The 25,125-nt window shown below is 37.4% G+C and overlaps 1 protein-coding gene across 1 annotated transcript in view; it reads left to right on the top strand.

Annotated features, from left to right (window-relative positions):
* ADAMTS3 (ADAM metallopeptidase with thrombospondin type 1 motif 3) overlaps positions 1-25,125 on the top strand; it is a 255,823-nt gene that overhangs the window by 111,910 nt on the left and 118,788 nt on the right. Inside the window, exon 4 of the mRNA XM_077750222.1 lies at positions 4,903-5,059. Coding sequence (XP_077606348.1) covers positions 4,903-5,059 — 157 coding nt within the window. The remainder of the gene's footprint in view (positions 1-4,902; positions 5,060-25,125) is intronic.

The raw sequence follows: 25,125 nt of genomic DNA, 5'->3' as shown, positions 1-25,125 counted from the left end.
TTGGGGGATGGCTTGGCGGGGGGGGGGGGGGCGGGGAGGATCAGCAAAGAGCCCATTGTGGTTGGAGTGGAGCCAGGAAGTGAGTAAGGAAGCGTGAGTAAGGACACAGGTCCAGGAGGTGGTGATGCCAAGAGCAGGGAAAGCCTGGTGGCCCTCATAAAGGGAGTCTGTGAAAGCAGAGGGACTTAGGTTTTAAAAGGCACCAAGTATTTATTTTCTTCTGTAAGTATTCTTCACTCCTTTATCCCCCCTCTTTCCCCTTTTCTCCTTCCATTGCCTCTTCTGCCACCTCAGCTTTTACTTAGCCCCATGTTGCTTGCTTTCTAGCCTTTCTTGCCTCTGGCAGGTAGTGTTCAGATCAGTCTTCCCAGGCCACTTTCTTCTCATCTGCTGATCAACTTGGTGTTGTGGTAGGTCTCTGTTCTACACATTAAAGCTCAGACTCGAGGGGACACAGTCCTCCATTGCATCATTTCCCAGAACTGCCCCACACAGACTCTACTCCCAATGAGTGGGTTACTCACTGTCCTCACGTATGTGTGGGGCTTTTGCACTTCAGAACCTTGCATGAGCCTGACCTGACTCACTTCTAGTGCCTTCTCTCACCCCACTGGCATGGCAGTCCTCGCACCTTTCAAAGACCACCTCAAGTCTGGAAAGTTGTTATCCTTTCACCTATACCATTCATTCCTATAGTCTTTCAGTAAAAAATGTGTTGAAAACATATTTTGTGCTAGCAGTTGTGCTGGTGCTTGCTTACGGAGACCAAGGCGAAAGAAGAGAGTGTGCCTCAGGAGCTGAGTGCTGTGGGGGAGACAGAGGATAATAAATTTAACATTTAGGTAAAACAACCTGGAATTTGTGTTAAAGACTCTGAGAGAAAAGAACACACCACTCTGGGTCAGAACACTGGGCTGAGCTGGGCTCTAATTTAGATGGGGGTACCTAATGTAGGAAGGGATAAGGAAGTCAGAAAGTCATTTCTAAGGAGATAACATTTAAGCTGAGACCCGGAGAATGAAAATTAGCCAGCTAAGGGAAGTGTGATGTGGTGGGAGGGGAGCCTTCTAAGTAGAACCGAAAACATTTCAAACATTTGTGGCTGAAAAGAGCTTAGGAATATCACAGGAAAAATGAAACTGAACAAAGGCCCCGAAGGCTGGAGCATAGTGAGTCTGGTGGGAGTGGTGCTGCCTGGGGTTGATGGCAGGGCCAGATGATGCAGGCCTTGAAGGCCATAGTAAGGAGTGTGGTTTTAAGTGCAATGGGAAGCAATTGAAATGTTTTAAGAAAAGGCGTGACATGATCTTATTTGAAGCTGAGATTGCCATCTGTTCATTAAAATCCATTTGTCTTTTTCTCCCTGTGCACACAGCCAGATTCCATTTCCAGGTTCCGTTTGCAGTGGGCTTTGCAGTCACTCTTTGCAGTGACTCTATCCTATACTTAGAAGTGAGTAATAGTGGTGAATAGCTACGTGGTAAATAGTGGTGAATAGCCCCTCACTAAGACTAACTCATAAAAATCTCCCATGTGGGCTCCTCAAGCTGTTTCCCCTCTGAATGGGCAAACTTGAGAGTGCATGTTGAAATGGTAGAGCCGCGGTCACCCTGGACATCTGCATAGCTGTATGGAATAGAATCCCCTCTCAGCCGACCTAGAACTGCCCTGAGCTTTTATGTGAACAAGAGCGAAGCACCTCATGTGTTGAGCCATTACACATTCTGTCCATTCGTTATCACATTCTAGTTTGTCTAAAATACTATGATTTAGACAAATACTGTGAAAGAGCAATTTTGGCTGCTGTGCTATTTGAGAATGTGAGACAGTGTGAACAATAGCAGTGGCTTAAGTGAAGTCCCCATGAGGACTAGAGAGATTTTAGTTGAAATAGATTTTAGATAATTTGGGGTATAGAATCAACAGCTCCAACTGACAATTTGCTGTGTATAGTAAGCTTGTGGTGGGGGGAACCTCACTTCACTTGGCTCTCAAGTGCATATCACTTCCTTTTTGGACTTACCATAATCTACCTCACTGAATACCTTTAGGAATATATATTTTATTATTTGACTAGCTAGCCCTAAACTAGAGAGCAAGCAGACCATATATTTGAAAAGTTTTTTTATTTACTATGGTGTCTAGTATAGTGCTTTAGATAAACTTCTTTTTTCATTAAACTTATTCCTTAAGTTAAGGAATAATAGGATAGGCTTTCTGAATTTTTGTCCATAGAGTTTTTGGAGGTCTCTATGACCTCCAGCATTGACCCAGCATCGCCTTGTCATTGGTATCACCTCAACCTGGCTTAAATTTTCATTGCCTTATAAGGGAGGAGTTGAGCTATATCAAATTTTTTGTGTTACCTGTGTGTGCCCAGTTATAAGGGAAACAGCATAAGGAAGCCCGCATGGGAGGTTTTTATGCACTAGCCCTATTCTTGGTATTCACCACTACCACTGACTTTCCTGGGTAGGATACAGTAACATGGTTCACAGCCAACTGCAAAAAGAAAGCCAGGAAATGGAATCTGGCTTAGTGGGGAAAGTAATATCATGGGGCCTGGGATTTGAATGTTTGCAGTAGGAGGTATGTAGAAATGTTTTTTAAAGGCATATGAGCTAATCCCCACTGCCTCCCCATCACTTCCAAGTGTCCCCACTAGCTGTTGCCCATTGCTCAGAGTTGCTTCAGTGACCACTGTTTCCATCCACAGTCAGGCGCTCATCTGGGAGAATCATTATGATTTATGGAAAGTCTCGAGATAGGAGGCAGTTTCTGTAATCCAAATGAACAATGATGAGGTCTGTAACTAAGAAAGTGATGGTGGAAATAGAAGGATGGGATAAAAGAGTCAAAAACTTTATAGAATATGGTGACTAGATGGATTTGGGGCAAAGAAAAGACTAGAACTAGAACAAGGATGACTACTGAAGCCTTATGCTGATAAACCTCAATTTGTAAACTTAAATGTGTATCAATAGACCAGTGTTTTCGAGATAAAGCCAATTACTGCTGCCTACCACCAATGGGTGGCATTAGTGATGAGACTGGACATTTAAGCCTTGGATGTGGCACTGCAGGTTAATGCATTATATATATACTGTGTTTGTGCTTAGTTGGGATATGTTTTATGAATATTATTAAAACATACATGACTGAGAAGGGCAAAAAGAGTGAAGTTGAAATTACTGGTAAAAAGAGATATAAGAATAGGGCACCAATGCTAAGTAGATTAAAATGACAATGGAAAATCATGAGAAAAATGTTGGAAATTGTATTTGTGGAGGGGATCCATTGACAGTAGGGTAAAAATCTAATCAGGCCTCTTGTAAAAAACTGCATTTCACAGTACAGGAGTAGGGGAAGAATAATTGACCAGATGAGAAAACAACTCTAGATATGGGAGTTGTGTCTGGAAGACCAGCATTACTATTGAATACCCATTAGCTCAGTGTTCTTTTTAGTGAAGGCTAGAAGTTTTTCAAGGGGCTAAAGACTAAGCATGGTGAAGGAGGTGTGGTGATGTTTTCTTGTGAGACATGGTCACATAAGTTCAAGGGCTGTTTGTGACCAGCAGGAGGGTGGGTGTAGATGTGCATGTGGGGACACCTTAGCTTCTAAGATTTCCCTGTAGGGCTTATACAGGAGAAGGAGGGGACGGAGCGAACCAGGTAGAAGAAGTCAGAATGGAAACTAGGGAATAGAGTTGAACGCAATAGAAAGGCTACAGTCACAGGCACATTTGCTGAAAACAAATGCTATTTGGTAGCATGTAGCTACCTTTTGTTTCTGTGTTGCTCAACAGAGAGTGGTGGAACCATTAGATCAACAGCTAGAGGGGATGAGAATCCCTCAGGCCCAGCCTGTGTTCTATGAGAGCCAGTGATCCCATATTTGAAAATATAGAATAAGCTACAGGCCTCCGATAAAACATATGACTTCTAGATCCGATGTGTATTTCCAAAATAATTATAGTTCCCACACTAACACGTTATTTGTTCAACTTGGTTTTCAAATAAATGTACTGAAATTTAAATTAATACTACCTATTAATGTATGACCCTTAAAGTAGAAATATAAGCTGTAACTGTTTGACTATAATGTGGACTTGACACCTAACGAACCAGTTTCAGACAAAACCATCATTTCTGTTCAGCTCTAGTACTGAATATAGTCCTGGTTTTTCCTAAATAAAAGATGAAACAGTCAGAAAAAAGACTAAATATTAGAGAGGTAGAAGGCAATGAATACAAGGATAACCTTTGAGTATGGAAGGATGAAACTTGAGGAAAAAGTATGAATAAAATCATCAAGTTAGATTAAGATAGGACAGATAGGAGTTAGTTCTTCAAGTTAATAAATATTAGAAATGCAGGGTTTCTACTGGAGCTTAAAGAGACTACTTAAAGTAGCCTCTTTAATAAATAAATATGTTTATTTATTGAATGCACTATGGAACTCATTCTTATACCATAACGATATAGAAGGACAATGTAAATGAGTTACCAAAAATACCAAACATGCATGTACAGCAGATTATTATGGGATATAAGAAATATTTCTTGAATTTATTACCCCTATAAGATTTCTTTTACACATAAAATACTAGTAGAATATATAAATGCACTTTTTCTGCAGTCTGATGCAATTTATATGTTGTGTAATTTTCTTTTCTTACCCTAAAGTTCTTTTTTATACCTTATATGACTTATTTTATTCCTACCATATATGAATTTCTGCCTTCTATGAATTACTTAACCATTTTAAAGTTTTAGCCAAAAGTAGAAAGAAAAAGCATTCGTTTTCACAAATTATATTATTGCCATTTAAAAAGGTATTTGTAAGCTAACGATGACAGATACTTCTTTTCAAAATTAACACATTTTATGCTTTCTCTAGGCTGGAATGATAAAAAGTGATAATGATGAGTATTTCATTGAGCCTTTGGAAAGAGGTAAGCAGATGGAAGAAGAAAAAGGAAGGATTCATGTTGTCTACAAGAGATCAGCAGTAGAACGAGCTCCTGTAAACATGTCGCATGACTGCTACTATGGAGGTAGGCATCTTTGATGAGGCTTAATAATTATTTGTAATTTTAAGGTATGGTGAAAACAACTCTTCCAATCCATTAAGAGAATGTGATTGTCATGTGCTCTTGCATAATCTGGAGGTAGCAAGAGAAGTTTATAAATCATGAAATATGGCCCACCTTTTTTTAAACATGTAGCGGAATATATGTTACTGGTATTATTTTATTCAAGTCAGTATTGTGTCCCCAATCTGTTATTTATGATTTCTTTTACAGTTTCACATTAAAGTGATCATTTCTCTAGCTTCTATGAAAACTTGGAAATATTTTAGCCTTCCAGAAGTATCTCAATTATGTTATTAATATTATTTTCAAACTTTTAAGTGTCTGACTTTGGCTCAGATCATGATCTCACAGTTCATGAGTTCGAGCCTCATGTCAGTCTCTGTGCTGACAGCTCAGAGCCTAGAGCCTGATTCTGTGTCTCCCTCACTCTCTGCTGCTCCCCATCTTGTGCTCACTCTCTCTCTCTCTCAAAAATAAATAAACATTAAAACCAATTTAAACAACAAAAAAAAAAAGAAAAGAAAAATGCTATTTGATTTTAAGGTCTATTTTGCAAAACATTTTACAATATGGAAGAGAGAATCAGTTGAATGATTTTGTCAAATTTTATTTCAAAGTAGGGTGGACCACTAACGACAATGAAATTATGACATGTGAAGCTTTTCCAGTCTTGTTTGTTTTTATGAAATCTGAAAGCAATTTGTTATTAAAAAGATGTTTTTATAAGTTGAATATAAAAGTTTCCTTTCTGGAAGAGAAAGGAAATTTAAGAATCTATGTTTTTTTAACCAAATTTCAAAAAGTCTGTATTTACTTTTGCCAGGCCAACAATCTGAATTAGAGATAATAGAAATTTCCTCTAGGGAAATGTCAGGGATATAAATAAACTTAATTTAATAATCTAGATTCTGGATTAATGATATCTTGCCTTTTGAGACTTGTTACCTAGTTAGTTTGACTTTCAGATACCACCAGTTACCATTAATATGCTGTGCTGGTAGAATAGCACAGTTTAAATTTAAAATTTGGAGCACTCGGTGGCTCAGGTGGTTAAGTGTCTGACTCCTGATTTCAGCTCAGATTATGATCTCACGGTTAGTGAGATTGAGCCCTGTTTTGGGCTCCGTGCTTGGCATTCTCTTTCTTCTATCTCTCTCTGCCCTTCCCCAGCTTATGCTTGCTTTCTCCTCTCAAAATAACTAAATAAACTTAAAAAAAAAATTTAAATTAACACAGCCTGAAGAATTTTTGAGAAATACCTGACTTGAAGTAACAGCACTGAATTAATAGTGTGAAATGTGTGCATCTTCTATAGGGTCACCATGATGTAGTCAGAAGAGAGTATACTGTGCATTTAGACAAATGTGAGTAGTAGCTCTAAAACGTCAAGTTGTTCTGTTACCTTAGATTAGTATTTAACCTTTTTGAGCCTCAGTTTATCTGAGAATAAAGCATTAAAATACATTGCACAATTATAGTATTAGTAATAGTATTTGCAAATTGTTGAATGTAGCCCTCAACAATAAGCTACCTTAATCAATGGTAGCTGTTGTTATTGCTATTAATTATTAATAGTAATAATTTTAGACAAAGATATATATGTTAAGAGTTTTAATTAAAGTTGAACCTTTAGGCATTGCTTGCCTTCATGTTGGGAATATGTTGCTATTAGTTACCATTTTTATTTTCATGTTTTAAAAATGTCATTCTAAATCAGAAGACTGGTTATATCAAAGGGTAGGTAGGAGAATACAGTACTTTTTCTAGAGCTTAATTGTTAGTAATATCTAATATCTTTTGTGAAGCAGTAGTTAAATATCTTTTAGAAAAGCATAGCCCACATGTTCTAGAATTGTATTAGAGGACCAGAAACCAGATAAGTCACTATGACTTTCTTCTCAGTTGCTCCTCTGTCATACCGATGGTTTCACCAAGCAATAGATGATTCATTTCAGTGCCTGAAGGTATCCATCCTGGTACTTTTCAGTACCAGTACTGTATTATTTACAGAGAAGGAAAGAAGAGTTTTTTATTGAATTAATAAAATTATAAGAAATAATGATGTTTAATACCTATTGTATTTCTAGATACTAGATTAGGAAAAATAATTTAGTCATTAGGGCATATAAATTTAAAAGAATTAGATGAGATTAAGGAAATTTGGGGCATTAGTTTAGAAAATCATTTAAAATATCAATTCTAGTAGCATCAACATCAACTTAACACAGATTTTATAATGAGGTGTCTAAAGAATGCAGACACTGAAAACCTTTTTTAGTTTTTCAATTTTGAATAGAAGATTACTTTGTAGTTGAAATAGGCCACAAAATACATTTTGGAAAGATATTCAGCAATCATGGGTCAAAGGGAGAGGAGTTTCTTTGTTAATTCTCAATAACCTTAAAACTTGACACAAAATAGAACATAGAATATTCCCTGATAAACCTTACTATGTAACTTTTATTTTATTTGTGAAGTTCTGATTGAACTGAATTGCTGATGATATCAATTTACTTCCTTTTGAGAATCTTAAATTGTAAACATATACTCTAGAAATGGAAATGTCTTCCTAGGGTAAAAAGAGATTCAGATTCAGAACTTTAAGTACTATACTATAACTTTAAAATTCTGCTTTTAACTTCTTTGTCACAGGACTGAGAGCCAAGCTTTTTCATGGACTACATACTTTCCAAGTGAAATTAAAAATATATTTTTATACTTTATTCCATCATTCTAAAATGTAAAACTGAACAGATTGTAGGTTTAAAAAGTATATTGAAGGGCGCCTGGGTGGCTCAGTCAGTTGAGTGTCCAACTTCGGCTCAGATCATGATCTCACGGTTCGTGAGTTCATTCCCCGCGTTGGGCTCTGTGCTGACAGCTCAGAGTCTGGAGCCTGCTTCTGACTCTGTGTCTCCCTCTCTCTCTGCCCCTCCCCTGCTCATGCTCTGTCTCTGTCTCTCACAAAAAGTAAAATAAACATTAGGAATTTTTTTAACAAAGTATTTATAAATGAAAACTATAGTATCATATAACATAATGCTTTGTCAGGATCAATTCATGTGGTTATTTTAGGAGACACATGAGGTCTTTTTTAATAAGTTATAAGAAGGAGATGAAAATACATAAGATGTACTTAGAAATGCATTTAAGGGGCCTGGTGTCAAGTTTTTCTGATAGCAGTTCATCAGGAAAAGTTTTTATCATAAACAAGGCACTTCTGACCCAATAGAGTTTCAGCATTAGGGCCCCTGTAAATGAATATTTTGCTGTATTTTGTGGGTAATCCCCATAATTGCCTGGCCACATGTCTTGCTTTGTTACCTTAGCAGCTCAGAGCTATCATTTGTTTGAGTTCTGTAATTTAGTGGGAATATTCTATATTAAAACCAGTTATAACCTAAGCTAGGTGATAATAGTGAGATGGAGAGAAAGAGCAAAATTGGAGTGATATTTAAGTAAAACTGACAGAGTTATTTGATGCAGAATATATCAGGGGTGGAGAGAGAGTAAACAAGGATGACTCAGAATCCTAATTTGAAAGACCAGAGGATTCTCTTTCCAGAATTCAGGTATTTAAAGTGAGAAACAGAAATAGGCTTGTTGGAGAATGACAAGGGGTTTTAGTTTGGTATATTGAGTCTGAAGATCCATTGGAATAGTGAGTGAATTAAAAAATGCATAGTATATTTTCATAATCATGTCTCAGAGTCAGTGAATGAATGCCCTTATATACATGTTGGGGTAGGGATGGGTAGAGATTAGCTTGGAGTCAGGAGGCAAGAATTGCCTTGTGGATGCTTTGAATGTCTCTGCTTGCCTTCTACTCTCTCTTTTGCAACTTTATATCAATGAGAATCAGAAGGTGCACACCTTGCACAGAATTGGAAGCCCATGAAAGATGCTTCCTACCTATCAATGCAGGAAGGGAGGACATTGTGTCCTAAAAAACAAAAACAAAGCTAAAAGCAAAGCAAAAAGTATGCTTCTGAGCTATTTATGAACACTCATGAACCCTAAGCTATTCCACTCAACTAAAAATCAACATCTGTTTGATTCCTTATCCTCTTAGAATATTTATCTAGGTTTCCAATAAAAGTCACAGCTTTGAACCTGTTGAGATAATATATTATCTCAACTATTTCCATATATCACACAGATTTTCTTTCCTTGACTCTTAATAAGGAAATTGTATTGTTTCTGAAATGTGGACAAATGTGAAGAACTGTTTGAAAATATATTGAACTTGTAAAATCACAGATGCAGTACTCTGCTTTGGAATTACTGTTTTAAGACCTAAAACAGTTTTATGTTTGGCAATATAAATAATCTCTTCCAGTGCAGAATTGGCAGGTGTTTATAACACATAGTACTGCCAGTTTCTGGCAAAGAAGTTCTATCCTTCTCATTAAACAACAAACAAACTGTGCATGTTTATGATAAAAAAAAAAAAAAGCTTGTCTGCTTCATCATTGTGGGGAGAGTTGAATTTACTTCTTTTTTTGATTTCTGCTTTGGGAGGATGGAAATCCCATCCATTTTTGGACATTTGGTTTAGACAAAATTTTTTTTTAATATTTTACTGGTTTTGAAATTTCACTTGGTAGTGACATGGTTAATCAGCTAATAAAGGGGCATAAAGTTCACCTCCACTGTTAAATCAATCAGTTGAATCTAAACTCATGAAAAACAAAACCTACCCCTGACCATCTCTTAAGATTGTCTACACTGTCATCAATAAGAACTTTGCTTTAGGCAGTCTATTCGGGGGTGGGGGAAAGAGGGGCTCCACTTGTATGACATCATTCAGCTTTTCATATTTTTTAAAAAAATTTAATCCCTAGGCCCTTAGGCTTCTCCTATCAAATTACAAACTATTCACTCACCAGAAGCCTTGTGTTAAAGTAATTTTTGTAATTACTTCCTACCAGTGGGAAACAAGGAATAGTAAGCCTTTATCTCCTAGCTTCCTTTCAGGATTTTCATTTTCCTGCACGAACCCAAGCGCTTGTGTTGCTGGTGTGGTTGTCATGGTGCTGTGAAGGAGTGTCTTTGTCCCAGGTGGGAAACATGTACAAGTCAGAAATGATTTGGGAGTTGCTCCTGGTTGCCAGGGAATGAAACTATGAAGCAAGAACTTGAATAATGGGAAGACTATTTCTTATTTTGGTGACTCTAGGAACTTCCTAGGCAGAGTCCTTCTTTGAATCTATAGAAAAGTCAGTAGGTACTATAACCTATTGTATTTCCAAGTTCTCATGACCTGTGCCCTGACCATAGAGAAACTGTGGTGGGCTTTGCAAGCAATCTAAATAAATAAATAAATGAATAAATAAGTAAATGAGAGAGATTAGTCTTTATCATGTTTTCCTACTAAATGAAGCATGGAACATAATATTACTAAATCATTAAGATCTGCCAAATAGCAACCATTCTTTCAGCTAGATGTTAAGTGATAAATTTCACTCATTTTTACTCTGCTGTATAGTTTACTTTATAATATAATCTAGGGTCAGTCATTTGTCAAAGGTGATACCAGTGAATTCATGTGGAAATACTAATCATATTTATGTAATTCCCAATTGCTTTTTCGGTTGGCGTTGCGTATTTCATAATCCATGTATTTATAATAATTATTGGCAAAAAAAAGAAGGCAATTAAAGATTGAGTTATTACATGAAATAATCAGGAAGCAGAGTGATAGTTAAAGACCTTTCAGATATGAAAGATAAAGGATATTACTTTATTTACTTATATTAAAATGTCTTGCAGGGCCTATACTGTCCCTTCACAAATAGATACAATGAAAGGCGTTTGTTTATCTAGACCAGGATTAAAGTGTTACAGATATAACTCCATATGTTTTTTTTTCTAATAAAGAGTTGAGTGTGGAAAGATAATACTGTATTAAGAATTCACAGCTGCTAGATACTACTTAGTTACTGATGTGGCGTTAAGGGAGACAGAGAACTGGAAGACTGTAGCTATATCTGGGTGATTGAAACAAAATTGAAAGCAGTTAATTTATATTATGGTACAGAGATAATGCAGATCATATAAACTGGACATTGATTCTTAATTTAGATGCTTGGCTACTCAGAAGTAACTATATCAGTTATTGACTCATGAAAGAACAATTATTACCAAGATAAAACTTTGTTAGTGTTTAAAATGTATTTGTTTTTTCTGAATATAAAATATATCCTAATGTCAAAATGTCCTTTTAGTGTTTGGTTTCATTCACATGAACTGTTTTTACTTAGGAGGAGTAGACTCTATTTTTAGTAAAATATTAAGTACACTTTGACCCTACACATGCCAAGTGTGCCTGCTTAAACACATTTTAAAGCCTGTACTTACTTTCTTTCCATGTACAACTTAGAAACTTTCATGTGAGTAAGTGGGAAGCTTTTGTGTAAGGAATTCAAATATTCCTGGAGGTTTAGTAATCTTTAGTTTCATTATTTCTGTCTCTAACAGAAAAATAAAATAATTATTCTAAAATAATGTGATTGTTATTTTTAAAGAAGATAATTTGCCATAAGGTTTTATTTATGTCTTTCATGGTTTTCTTTTTTCTACTGGATCATCGGTTGTTAACTTTAAATAGAAAATTTATTTATGAGGATCAGTGCTATTTACTTCGGTATTTTGTAAACAATTTTTGTGTGCATGTGGGTTCCTCACATCCTGGTGGAGGACTCGGGTGTGTTATTCTCAACCCTCTTCATGGGATCTTTTTATCCCTCTCCCTGCAGGGCATCTTTTAAGTAGATGAAGTGGAAGTTAGTGATATATGTTGGAAAAAATGGAACAATGGTAACAAATAAGTGTAGCACAGAAATAATATTTTTTATGTGAAAAGCATTTGTTATTAGATTATGCGGACTCTGAATTAAAGTGTGAGGGCTATAATCAGGCCAAAATAAATGCTCCTTTAATGTGCAATTCTGCAAGGGAAGCTGAATGCTTGATTTTGTTCTTTCTAGATACCAGAAGGTTTACTCCCATTTTCAGCTGTGATCCAGCTGGTCTAAATATCTACACTGAAAAATTCTTAGTGGACGTTCTTGAACTTGGGATTTAGATAAGATGGAAAGATTTATTTTAGGAATGATTGGAGCCATTTCCCTGAGTGAGACTATAAAGTTTACTGGAGATAAGTATTATATATAGCATATTCATTTCTTACTTTTCAGTACCTTACTCTCTTGAGAAAAAAATCTTTGACAAGTTTGAATGAGGCATTCGTTCAAATTGGTTTTGTTTGTTTATCTTTCATAATTATTATAACCACTTAAATGCCCCATTAACTTGTTGCTTGCTTTTTGGCTGAGACATTTACTTGTTCATTATTTTAGAGCTCTGACGAATAATCCAAGTAGCTTAAGCCTTTGTATATATTCTTTTTCAAAGGACAGTCTTTAATTGTGGGTGTTGTTTAGTCAATTTCTGTAGAAGAGTTTGTTTCTCTTAAGTGCACTTTACAGATTGCTGTGTGTTAGGCGTTAAGAATAAGGGCTGTGTGGTATTAACATTCTGCATTTTAACTTCACTTCTCTGTCTCAGCACTTTGGCTGGTTTTGTTGTCATGTTTTCATGTTTTATCAGATTTTACTCCATATGCTAAAGGGATAAAAGCAATATCTAAGCCCCTTTTGGTGAGTTGAGTGAGTGGTAAAAATGGAGTCTTCTTATGTCCTGCACCATGATCCTCATACTAACAAAATGCCACTGGACAGCAATGTAGTAATGAGGAATTAGGATATTAGGACAGATTTTTAATTTCTCCATTCCCAATTTTTTTTTTTAAATCTTTTTATTTATTTCTAGGAGAGAGAGAGACAGCGTGAACAGGGGAGGGTCAGAGAGAGAGGGAGTCACACACTCTGAAATAGGCTCCAGGCTCTGAGCTGGCAGTCAGCACAGAGCCCGACGCGGGGCTCGAACCCACGAACCGCGAGATCATGACCTAAGCGAAAGTCGGACGCTTAACCGACTAAGCCACCCAGGCACCCCTCTCCATTCCCAGTTTTGGATGACACATTTCAATGTAGCCAATATAGGAATTTGATGCAAATCAACATTGCCCTTCCTCCTTCTGCGGTCCTGGGCTTGGCTTTTGAGTCCAGTGGGAAGTCCTAGGGAAATCACTGCTAGGTATGGTGCAGACATCACCCTATTTATGTTTAAAGGAGGTATAATTAAGTTCATGAGGCAGATTAAAAAAATTTTTTTATAGTTTATTTTTGAGACAGAGAGAGACAGATCGTGAGCAGGGAAGGGTCAGAGAGAGAGGGAGACACAGAATCTGAAGCAGGTTCCAGGCTCTGAGCTGTTCAGCACAGAGCCCAATGCAGAGCTGGAACCCACGAGCCATGAAATCATGCCTGAGCTGAAGCTGGACGCTCAACCGACTGAGCCACCCAGGCGCCCCAGATTTTTTTTTTTTGGTCTTCTTCAAGATCCTTCTCTCTTCTGTGATGATGCAAAATTTGAAAAGTCAGCAGAAGCATTTGTGTGGTTGTTACAGGGTTGCGATCACCTGAGTTCCCGTGGGCATCTTTTCATCATTCACCAGTACTCTTTCTCTGAAATTTATGGAAGAAATGTTCTAACATCCTGTCATCTCAGACTTGTACAAATTATTATGATATACATTGAAATTATTTTTATAGATTTGAGATCTGAAGCATAGATGTTGGTGAAAATAATTATTACAGTAATCACTCAGATTTTTATTCTCAGAGCAGGGGGCTGGTTCCTCTTGATGCTGACTGTGCCCCTGGGGTACCATCTAACCCGGAGGGAACTTTTGGGACTGGAGCACCCAGCCCAAAGAAAGCTCCACAGTTAGAGATGGGATCTCCCTCTGAAAGCCTGCGGTTAGAGATGGATGATAGGATCCTCTCCGTCCTGGGCTGAGGTTTTTCTCTTGTCCAATTACAGCCCTACACTTCCCCAGCCTCTCTTTCTCTTCCCTTTATCTCTCTGCAGAAGAGGATTCCTCCCCTCTACGCCTCCGTGTCCCAGCCCGTTTTTATCTCCCTCAGTTTGCAATCACACACCTATGAGACCATCTTCCTAGTGGACTCTGTCTTCTTTCCTTCCAGACTCTTGGGGTTCAGAGTCCTTTGACTTCAGCCCTTCTTTGTTTGAGAGATGCAGGTGGGAAGTACGGATCTTCCTACTTTTCCACCATCTTGGCCTGTTCCTCAGATTTTTATTCTTAAATAAAACCCCAAGTTTTATGGATTTTTCATCTTTCCTAGTTATATGGCCCACTTTATATTGTAACTTGGACCTCATCTCACAGTGTACATAAGAGTGTCACTTTCTGCTGCTGCTTTTTATGACTTCATGACAACATTGATAAAGCAACTCAAATAATTAGAATCAAGTTCAAGGTTTGTATTCTGAATAGAAATTAAGTAAATGGTAAGCCAAGAATTTACTCTAAACATAGGAATTATGAAAATTGACCTTCCTTTTATTGATAGAGTAGTTACATTATAGCACATATTAATTCTGTGCAGATATTCCTGGAGAAAACCAAGAAGAAACAGGGGAAGCAGCCCAGCCCTCTTACACTGTGGAATGCATCACAATTTGATCTTGTGCAGGAGTTTTCTATGTTAACTGCTCTGTGGGTTTCTTTGGCTGGCTGCGTAGGCCCCACCGGGCTGATATTCCTGGTCTGCCTGGCTGCTGCCTGCCTGCCTTGCTGGCTTTCACTGCAGGTCTTCCTCAATTTGACTAGAGGCTGCTCTCACGGGTGCAGCAGACCACCCTGAGTCTGGCGAGGACCCTTACTTATGCAGCCCACATGGTCCCCTGTAGCTTTTCGTGTGCTTAGTTCAGCAGCCCTTTTTACAGGGTCCCCGAGAAACTCAGATCTTGCTGTTCCTGTAACACAGAACCAAGGGGAGTCATGGCTTCCTCAGCTGCATCCAGATTGATGTGCTAGCAGCCGTTGGGGTGTTCTCCTTCCAGAGTCCCCAAGACAAAGCAGGAAGAAAGGCTTGGGTGCTTAGAGATCCCCATAGATCTGAGTGTTTTCATACTATGTCCTTTCTCTTTTGAAACGTGGCCTTGAAGGGAACTGGGCAGAAGTCAGAACCACCGTCTCCTCATTCTCCTTTGTCTCCCTCACCTCAGAAGCATTGTAAGGTCTAAAGCACCAGACTTGTCTTTTCCTTCGTCTGATTAAATGCTTTTTTCCTCACTACACCAGTCTCATGACTAAGACTTATGATGGCCAGGCCTTTCTTCTCATAGGAGGAAAACACAAATAAAAACCAAACATGCAAATAAAAAACTGCTGTGTTCTGGCCTCCAGGCCTGGCGTTGATTTGTTATATGAGAACTAAGAGAATTAGAACTTCCTTTCCTTGCATACAGCCTTGCTTACCAATCTCTTTTTCTTTGGAAAAATCTTACTTGAACTCCAAAAGCTAAATATGGAGTTTCCTTATATTCTTTCTTGATGTAACCGTCCGACTGTCTGAGGGCCTCCTTCTTCCCTCTTTACTCCCCTCACTCAAGGCCTTCTCGCCACTCTTGGGGATGATTAGAGAGTCATCTGTGCACAGACACAGAGAAGAATAAACATATTTTCCAAATGTCCTCCCCATTACATGAGTTATCATATTTCTGTGGTCCACATTGCTGTACTTCCATATCGTAGTTGCAGAAACCATATATATCAAGGGGTAGTTGGAAGGGCTCTTGTTAGAATCTTTTCCCCTTATTTTGTACATGTAAGTTTGGATAAAGAATGATAAGATGACAAATGCCAGATAGTGAAATACAGGGTTACAAATGGAATTAATGTCAGAAAAAAGACCAATTTGATCTTCATAACTCAAACACGTCTTCCCACATGATTGGTAGTCTAAAACATATCACAAATATGGCCTTGACATCCTGAGTCACTGGAAGAACCCTGGAGTTTTCAGTTTGTCAGTGTCTATGTTTCTAAATATGGAGTCTTAATACTACTTGACTATTATTTTCTTTTTCTAATTAATATCTGCAAATATAGAATTTCATCCCAAATCCCACAGAATTTTATTTGTGATTAGAAGAAGAAATCAAATCTGTTCTCTTTGTGAATAGAGAAACCTGATGTTTTATTTATGATATGATTAAAATTACTAAGTGACTTTTTTTGCTTTTCATCCAAAGCAAAGCATAATAGTATAATCATTATGAGTCCACATACTACTTTTGTAGATTTTTTTAAACTTTTGGTCCAGAGATAGGAGAGTGATGTTAAAAGTGACAGAGGTACCATGTCCAATCCTCCTTCAGTTGAAATAGAGAGGTCATCTGTTTTAGTCTTCTTCAGTTCTTGGCAATAACAAAGGAAAAATTAATAAGGCCAGTCATGAAGGCAGTTTCTTACCTCAGGTATTCAGATCCAGTGACTAAAGCTTAAAGAACAACTTGAATGTGATATATGGCAGGAAGACGAATGGGAATAGGAAGCCAGAAGTGCGTGGTGCTTAGTCCCTTGAGAATATCCCTTATTTTTCTAGGCATGGGGCAGAGTAGGAATGTTTATTTCAGAAAACATATTTTAATTAATATAAGAACATATTCCATTAAAATGGGATCACACACATTCTCTGTCCAACCCCCTTTCCACACATACTCTAACCCCACCTTAATGGCCATTCCTGTGAAAGGTGTTTCATAGCCAAAGGAAGGCAGTCCAAGTGTGTTAAATTTTCTTAGGGTAAAGTTAGCCAAGGATATCCTGTAAAAACAGATTCAAACATTTGAAGCTGATCTCTTGAGCCAGTTTTAAAATTAGATCTTCAAATGATCTTTAGAATACTAAAGAAATCAGAAATCTCAGCAGTGACTTTTTTTTGACATAAGACTATCAACATGTATCTCTTTAACAACCTTCACTATTTTCTGTCTCACAGAGAAGGAAAAAGCGCTCACATTTTTCAGCTAGTTCATAAGAAAACTAAAGCATTTATGAGAAATGGAATAGAGGCCCATAGTTTATGCCTTTAAAAGGTATGAAGACTTAATAAGTAATTATTAATGGTCAGTATTAGACAAACACTTTAGTACGTTATTGACACAAGATACATTATTTTGGTTTATAGAGTACTCAATATATGCTTTCCCATCCAAGAATATAGTATACTTCAGGGGTGCCTGGGTGGCTTAGTCGGTTAAGCGTCCAACTTTCGCTTAGGTCATGATCTCGCGGTTCGTGGGTTCGAGCCCCGCGTCGGGCTCTGTGCTGACTGCCAGCTCAGAGCCTGGAGCCTGTTTCAGTCTGTGACTCCCTCTCTCTCTGACCCTCCCCTGCTCACGCTGTCTCTCTCTCTCTATCCTAGAAATAAATAAAACATTAAAAAAAAAGAACATAGTATACTTCAATAATGATTGGTAAAGAAGCATACAACTAAATCAAACCATTATGTAATTAGCATTATAATGACTGATTTAGAAAACATGTTTTGTGACTTTATGTCAGTGAAAGTTACAGTGCTTGAAGGCACATGTAGAAATCCTATTACGTCAGGGATTATTTTATTTTATTTTTTTGAACAGCAGGCAGAAGTTTATTAGAATATGAGATCATAAAGGAAGAATAGTATGAAAGTTCTCTTTACAGCGAGGGGACATTCAAAAGTGAATACTCCAGGGATATTTTTATGCAATAAATTATTTAACCAGGTTGATTCAATGTCTTTGCTGTTATTGCGTGGTAAACATTTTTTTCTTTAATGTAGTTTTAGCTCAAAGTCTTACTGTTAAGCTCTGTGACCTATGTCAAGTTACTTAACCTATCAGTAACTGGTTTTTCATCTACAAGATGAGAAAATAATAGCACTTGTTTCAAAGGATTGTTCTTTGGATTAAACTGATATTGATGTGAAGCAATTAGTTTTAGCTCTTGAAACTTACTAAGCACACAGTAAAAGTTACCTCTTATACCTATATTATGACTAGTTTCCTTCTGTAGTAGTTTCAAAATCTTACATGAATCATCAGCTGTTTTTCTTTGAGCATGTGGTTTGTTATATTTTTATCAAAGCATCACTTTGTTTTTCTCCCTTTGGTAGCATGCATGCTCTCTTTTGTGTTTCTACTTTCAGCTTCTAGGAAATTTCTCTTCACTAAAATTTCCTTAGGTGCACCTGGGTGACTCATTGGTTAAGTGTCTGTCTCTTGATTTCAGCTCAGGTCATGATCTCACAGTTAATAATATTGAGTCCCATAGCGAGCTTCACACTGAATGTGGAATCTGCGTGAGACTCTCTCTCCCTCTCTCTCTCTCCCTCCCTCTGCTGGCACATACACACATAATCTCTCTCAAACAGTAAATAAATACATAAATAAATAGGATTTTCTGAGATGATGAAAATGTTCTATATCACTGCTATTCATATGGTAGCCACTAGCCAAGTGTAGCCATTGAGATGTGACCAGAGGACTGAGGAACTGAATTTTTAATTTTAATTTTAATCAATTTAATTTAAAGAGCTGCATGTGATTAATTGCTTTTGTAATGGACACCACAGGTTAAGAATTTGCACATGGCATATATCTTCTAACGGTTTTCAAAGTTCTTTCATAAGCCTTATTCTATTGGAGTCTCCTACAAATTACATGACACAGAATAGGTGGGATTACTCCAGCTTTTCCTCTTTGCTCAACATCCCTTATTCAAAATCTAGCATAGAGGCTAGCACAGAGAAGGTCTTCAATAAATATTTATTGAATTAATGAATGAATGAACCTGATACTTAGAAATGTTAAGTACCTTTAAAACTGAACAGAAGAAGCTTTCAACTGAAATTTTTCAGGAAGGTCCAAAATGAAATGTCCTATTATGTAGGATAGCCATCGTGACATATAGTGTTAAAGACTCATGGGAGAAAATGACAAGAAAGATTATCCAAAAAGAGCTCTTCTCACCTCAGATGTCTGTCAAACCCAGACTACGTAATGAAGTCCACTGGTGATGGTTTGAGGGCACTTCATTGCATAGTCTATTTGAGCATCAGAGTGTGGGAATTGAACAGAGCCCAGGAATGGTATGCACAGCATAGAAGAGATCGTTGGGTGCTCCAGATTTAGGATGTAGACTATGCTTGTTTACTTAGTTGCGATCCTGTCTGTCACACATTTCTTCCTGTTATTCTAGAGACATTCATTTTCCATCTTTACATGCTTTTTTCATAAAGACACTCCTGGGTCTCAAGTGGGAAATGCAGAGTGTACAGATAGATGATATAGGTCTCCTCTGTCTTCATAAATATTGGAATTTTGGCCCTTTTGCCCGTTTGTAGGTTTTTTTTTTTCTTAATCACCATCATTGCCAAATTTCTGTAAAGAACATATCTCCTTTTACTCCCTCTTCCTTATCACTCCGTCTCTCATCCAGCTCCCCCTGAGTTTGGCTATCATCCTCAGCATGTTACATAAGGAGTTTCTCCCAGATACTGAGTGACACATAAAAATTTCAACAGATTTTTCTTTTCGGAGCCCAATCTCTTGAACCGCTTCATGCTATTTGAAGCAGTACAGAGTTTTCTGTTATCTTGGCTTCTGTAGCCTCCTTATAATAACCGGTCAGTTATTTTGGCTCTCTTGTCATTTAGCAGGGCATTTCCTCTTGTCTCAATTTTATCCTACATAATTTCGAAAGAGCTGTTCTTTTTATGGCTTCAAGTATTATCTTCATTGAATATCCAGAAGTGTTTTTTGGTATGGGTTTTGGAGCCTGCCCAATGTGACTTTAAATAGTAGCTCTGCTATGGATTAGCTCTGTGACCTTAGGAACTTCTGACAACTTCTTCAGATACCATTACCTCATTAATGAAATGGAAATTCTGCTTACCTCATGGTGCCGCTAATGATATGCTGCCATATACAAGATGGGCAGCCAACCTATAATCTCTCTCATGCCTTTCCCTATGTGTTTTTTACCACTCCCAAAAACATTCCCCAAAACACACTCCTGTGTCCTTTTCTCACAGGAAAGACCAGTTAATACTAGATTGCAGTGACCTTATTTTTACAAGTTAAAAAATAAAATATAAATTAAAAAATATAAAATAAAAAATAAAGCAAACCCCCCCCAAAAAACCCCAATGTAGTCACCAAAGTGATATAGTATGACATGTATTTTAGATCTCTCTGCCCTCCATGTGGGGTACAGAATAGAGGAGTGGGGACATGCAGTCTATTTGGAGTTTACTGGAGCAATCCAGGTGAGAGGTGATGACAGCGTCCTATGTGTCTACTCTAATGTGAAAAAGGAGGAGGGGGTGGGGTTGAATGCGTTTTAAGCTAAGCCGTCTGTTTTAACAGGTTTACTTTCATGTGCTGCTGTTTGTGATCATTATAACCATTAGATATTTAATATTTATTTATTTAGTTACTCATTATTTGTTTAAATTTATTTATTGATTAATGTACATCCAGGTTAGTTAGCATATGGTGCAACAGTGATTTCAGGAGTTGATTCCTTAATATCCCTTACCCGTTTAGGCCACCCTTCCTCACACAACCCCTGCAGCAACTCTCTGTTTGTTCTCTGTATGTAAGAGTCTTTTGCGTTTTGTCCCCCTCCCTGTTTTGATATATTTTTGCTTTCCTTCTCTTTGGTTCATCTGACTTCACTCATATGGGGAATTTTAGATTTTTCACTTTTAAAATTTCAAAGTAACATGAACAACAGAATGCCTTTTGCTACCCCTGACCCCTGTCTAATCTCTGAGCATAGGATTCAGGGAAAGGGCAGAGATAAGGGTTCTATGTTATATGTATTATTTACTTTTGTTCACTGGTTTTGTTTTGCTTTTTACAAAAATATACATAATTTTTACAATATGTTTTTGAAATCATGATATAATTGAAAATATCTCAACACTTTCAAAAGTAATGCCACATTTGATAGATACTCTTTTCCAGAAACTTTTTTCTATATCTTCAGTACCTTCTTGTCGCTTCTAGTTAGTGTTTATTTTCCATCTAGAGTGTCTTTTTTCTTTTTTTAAGTTTATTTTTTTAGTTTGAGAGAGATTGTGCACAACTGAGGAAGGAGCAGAGAGAGAGAGAGAGAGAGAGAGAGAGAGAGAGAGGAGAGAGAGAGAATTCCAAGCAGGCTCCCACCACCATTTCAGAGCCTGATGTAGGGCTCGAACTTACGAACTGCGAGATCATGACCTGAGCCAAAGTCGGACGCTTAACCGACTGAGCCACGCAGGTGCCCCTAGGGTGTCATTTTTCAATGGAAGTGTTTTCTTTTTATTATTATTATATTTNAGGTTCGAACCCACGAACCGTGAGATCATGACCTGAGCCCAAGTCGGATGCTTAACTGACTGAGCCACCCAGGTGCACCACAATGGAAGTGTTTTCTTTCTTTTTTCTCTGAAATTCTATAGCTCGTATAAGTTTATTTTTACACTGTGTCATACTGCACTTATAATATGAATTATTTCATATGTTTTTATTCTTGATCTATTGAAATCTGTTTTTTATTCCTGGCTGTTTATTTGCAAAATAAATAACAAACTCTTTGGAGATAAAACTGTGCTGTTCCACTTTGCTTTCTACTCACCTTGTCTCTCTGGGCCATTAGCCTCTTCCTTTGGCTTTTATGACTTGGCTCAGATTTCCTTCTTAGCCTCCTTTCTTGGTAACTTTTCCTCTTCCTGTCTTTCTCATGCAAGTCTGTTTTTGTCTTCTTCTTTTTTCGCATTTTGAACCATCGGTGATCTGTGGAAAAATTACACAGTGGTACGTCTTGCCCACATTCCTCTCTTGAGCCCTAAGACTGTATATATTCAACCACTTACTGCCGCCCTTGGCTATCCATGAAGAGCTTTAACCTAATTGTGACCAACACTGAGCTTGTTTCTAACCATCCATCTTCTCCTGTTCGATCCTGATCTTAGTGACCAGTACCAACATGCACTCAGCTTACCCTTCTGACTTTCCCATCCCTCATCGATTTGGAGAATAAGACCCATGAATTATACACCTTAGAAGACTGTCAAAATAGCCTTCAGTCTTCATTGCTTTTATTTTTGTTCAAAAATTTTTTTGTTGTGAATACTGCAGCAGCTTCGTATTTTCCTGCTTCTACACTTGGCTATCTCTACTCCATTTTGAGATAGAATGTTACCAAAATTTGTGGATTATGTACACATACCATGTTTGTGTGTGCATATGTGTGTGTGTGATGCACAAATGTATCATTATAGTTTATAGAACATGCACGGCATGTACTATAGGATGTCCACAGAGATAGAAATGATAAAGAATGTAAGATAGATAACTTTAATAGAAGGTCTATTTTTCCCTCCATGTTCCAGCAACCAGTTTTACATATGTTTCCAGTGTAAGTGCTTTGGTATCATGCTTTGGAGATTTTGTTGCTTTTGATTGAAGATGTAATGATCTTTGTAAACTGAGATCTTTTATGTCACTATTTAGTCTAAAATTCTAGGGACGCCTGGTGGCTCAGTTGGTTAAGCGTCTGACTTCGGCTCAGGTCATGATCTCACAGTCCATGGGTTTGAGCCCTGCATCAGGCTCTGCTGGCAGCTCAGAGCCTGGAGCCTGCTTCAGATTCTGTGTGTGTGTGTGTGTCTCTCTCTGCCCCTCCCCTGCTCACTCTCTGTCTCTCTCTCTCTCAAAATAAAGACATTAAAAAATTTTTTTAAAAAGAGTGAAAAAAGTTCTTTAGTCATTATATATATATACATACATATATGTATGTATGTATCTCTTCCTATTGTATATAGAATATATATGTATATATATGTATGTATGTATGTATCTCTTCCTATTGTATATATATGTACCTATTTTAGCATTGTCCTCCATGACTGGAACTCCCTTATCTTAGCTCTCTTACTACTCATTGGGAACTGCTCCCAATCCCCACTATTCACTCTGTACTTTGGCTCTACTAAACCCTAAACTCCCAAACACACATTTTCTCCCACCTCACCTTCTTGTTTGTCTTTACATTTGCTAGACTATGTAGCTCTTCCTTTTGAAATGCTGGAAGATATCCTTCTATCAGGCTTTACCTAAGGAAACATCAGACCATGTTTTTGAGAAGAGAATAAATGTCTGCTGTGGGTTTTGTAAGGTCTGAAATGTGGGAACAGTAATATTTGTTTTGTATCTGAGGACTAAATGAGATAACTCATTTCAACTCCTGGCACACATGGTTTGCCTTTTTAAATTCATATCCAATTCATTTTGTCTAATCTCCTCTAATAGTCTCCTTTGAAAATAAAAATATGATTTTCTCTTAGTTTTCTTGCTTATAATAATTTAAAGGAAGTCTACTCTTTCATAACTAACATTGTACATAATTGGAGAAGAGCCTGCCATAACACAGAGGGGACATTAGAAAGCTTTTTGAAAAAATGCTCACTCTCATAAGAGAGTCATTGTTGTACATACATACTTTCCAAAAAGCTGGACCGAATTTTTCTTTTCTAATGAAACTATACTCTGTAAAACAGAGTTTTTTACTTTGCAAAGGCACCAACTTTGTATGATGTGAATATTTGTATTGTTCCTCGTCTCCCACAGAGCTTCCATAGTTTTTGAAGGGTTTTGAAAGGAGTCCATTATTTTAAAAATGTGGGGGAATGACTGTCCTCAAGCTGTTTTAATATTCTTTGAGTTATTCAATCTGCTTTTCCAACTCATATGCATACATATATTGGGAACAGAAGGAGGGAGAAATGGATCTTATTTATGTAATGATGTATTTTGCCTACCAACTAGTAGACTTTTAATGACAGAATACTAATTGAATACCGTATCTATGCCTTATTTAAAAAAGCATAATCTTCCGCCCCCCACCCCCCGCCCCAGACATGTATGAGTAAGGCACTCTAGTTCAATAGTATCTACTAACTAAACTTAAAAGCTATGTTTCGGTGAGAGGGAAACACATCCCCAAATGCTTTCTTTCCCAAAATGCGGAAAATAAAGAAAAAAATCTGAACATGTAGGACTCTTTTGTATTTAAAAATTTCGGAAATGTATGCCACAGAAATGGATAATGCATTGGGCAAAGAGATCTTCATTATCTCAGCCAACAGTGGTCTTCAGAAGCAATGACATCAGTGTTGATTCACTGACTTCAGAATTCAGGCAGGAGCCAGAAGCCTCAGAACTTAGGCAGCTTCTTTGTCAACACAGTGCAGAAAAGAAGACACAAAGAGCCTCCCTTTGAGTCATGGCAGGCTTTGCGACTCCTTTCTTGGCCCTTTGTGAAAGCACATGACTGGACTTGTAGAAGATTAACCCCCTTAACATTTCTGTAAAAAATTAAACAGATGCAAAGCAGCTCCCTCACCTTTTTTCCTCTGTGTTGTGAATTCCGTATTATGGTGGGCAGTGAATTATTTTGAATTCCCTCAGAGAGGCCAGGGCAGTCAATGAGGACTGTGAATGAGGGCCCTCTGAAGGGCTCAGTTGTGGGTTTTCTTGGGCTTTCACTTTTCTTTATAGCATTATTCCTCTGAAAGAGTTCCCTCTAAGAGAGGGGTCAGTCTAGAGACCTTTATAGTGCTTGAAGTAATCCACCCTTTAATCTGTTCCTTCCTGTGGGAAAATCAGTGTGGAAAAAAAAAAAAAAAAGAGTGAGTCAGTATATACGTCCAGATATAGAGTGTTTGGGCTGTTTATTTTCAATTTACTACTGTGCTTTGCATGAACATAGCTTGTTTTCAGTTTTTTAATTAAGAAAAAAATTCCAAAAACTTAATACATGGTTTATGCAGATTATTTTATATAAGTAAATGTGAAAACAGAAGAGGTGATGTTCTTAACACTATTTCTTATCCTGGATTATCATTGTATTCATCCAGCAGACATTACAAATTTTCTTAAAAAAAGTATATTCTAGATAAGGATATTATTTATCTAGAGATAAAGGATCTCTACATTTTTAAAATGGCTTTAATTCTGAGTTTATGTACATATTCTGGATATGAAAAGATTGACTATGT

The sequence above is a fragment of the Crocuta crocuta genome, unplaced genomic scaffold, assembly GCF_008692635.1.
Source record: "Crocuta crocuta isolate KB4526 unplaced genomic scaffold, BGI_CrCroc_1.0 scaffold1, whole genome shotgun sequence".
NCBI classification, from domain to species: Eukaryota; Metazoa; Chordata; class Mammalia; order Carnivora; family Hyaenidae; genus Crocuta; species Crocuta crocuta.
The sequence above is the reverse complement of the archived record's forward strand: the minus strand, read 5'-3'. Positions and strand labels throughout refer to the sequence as shown.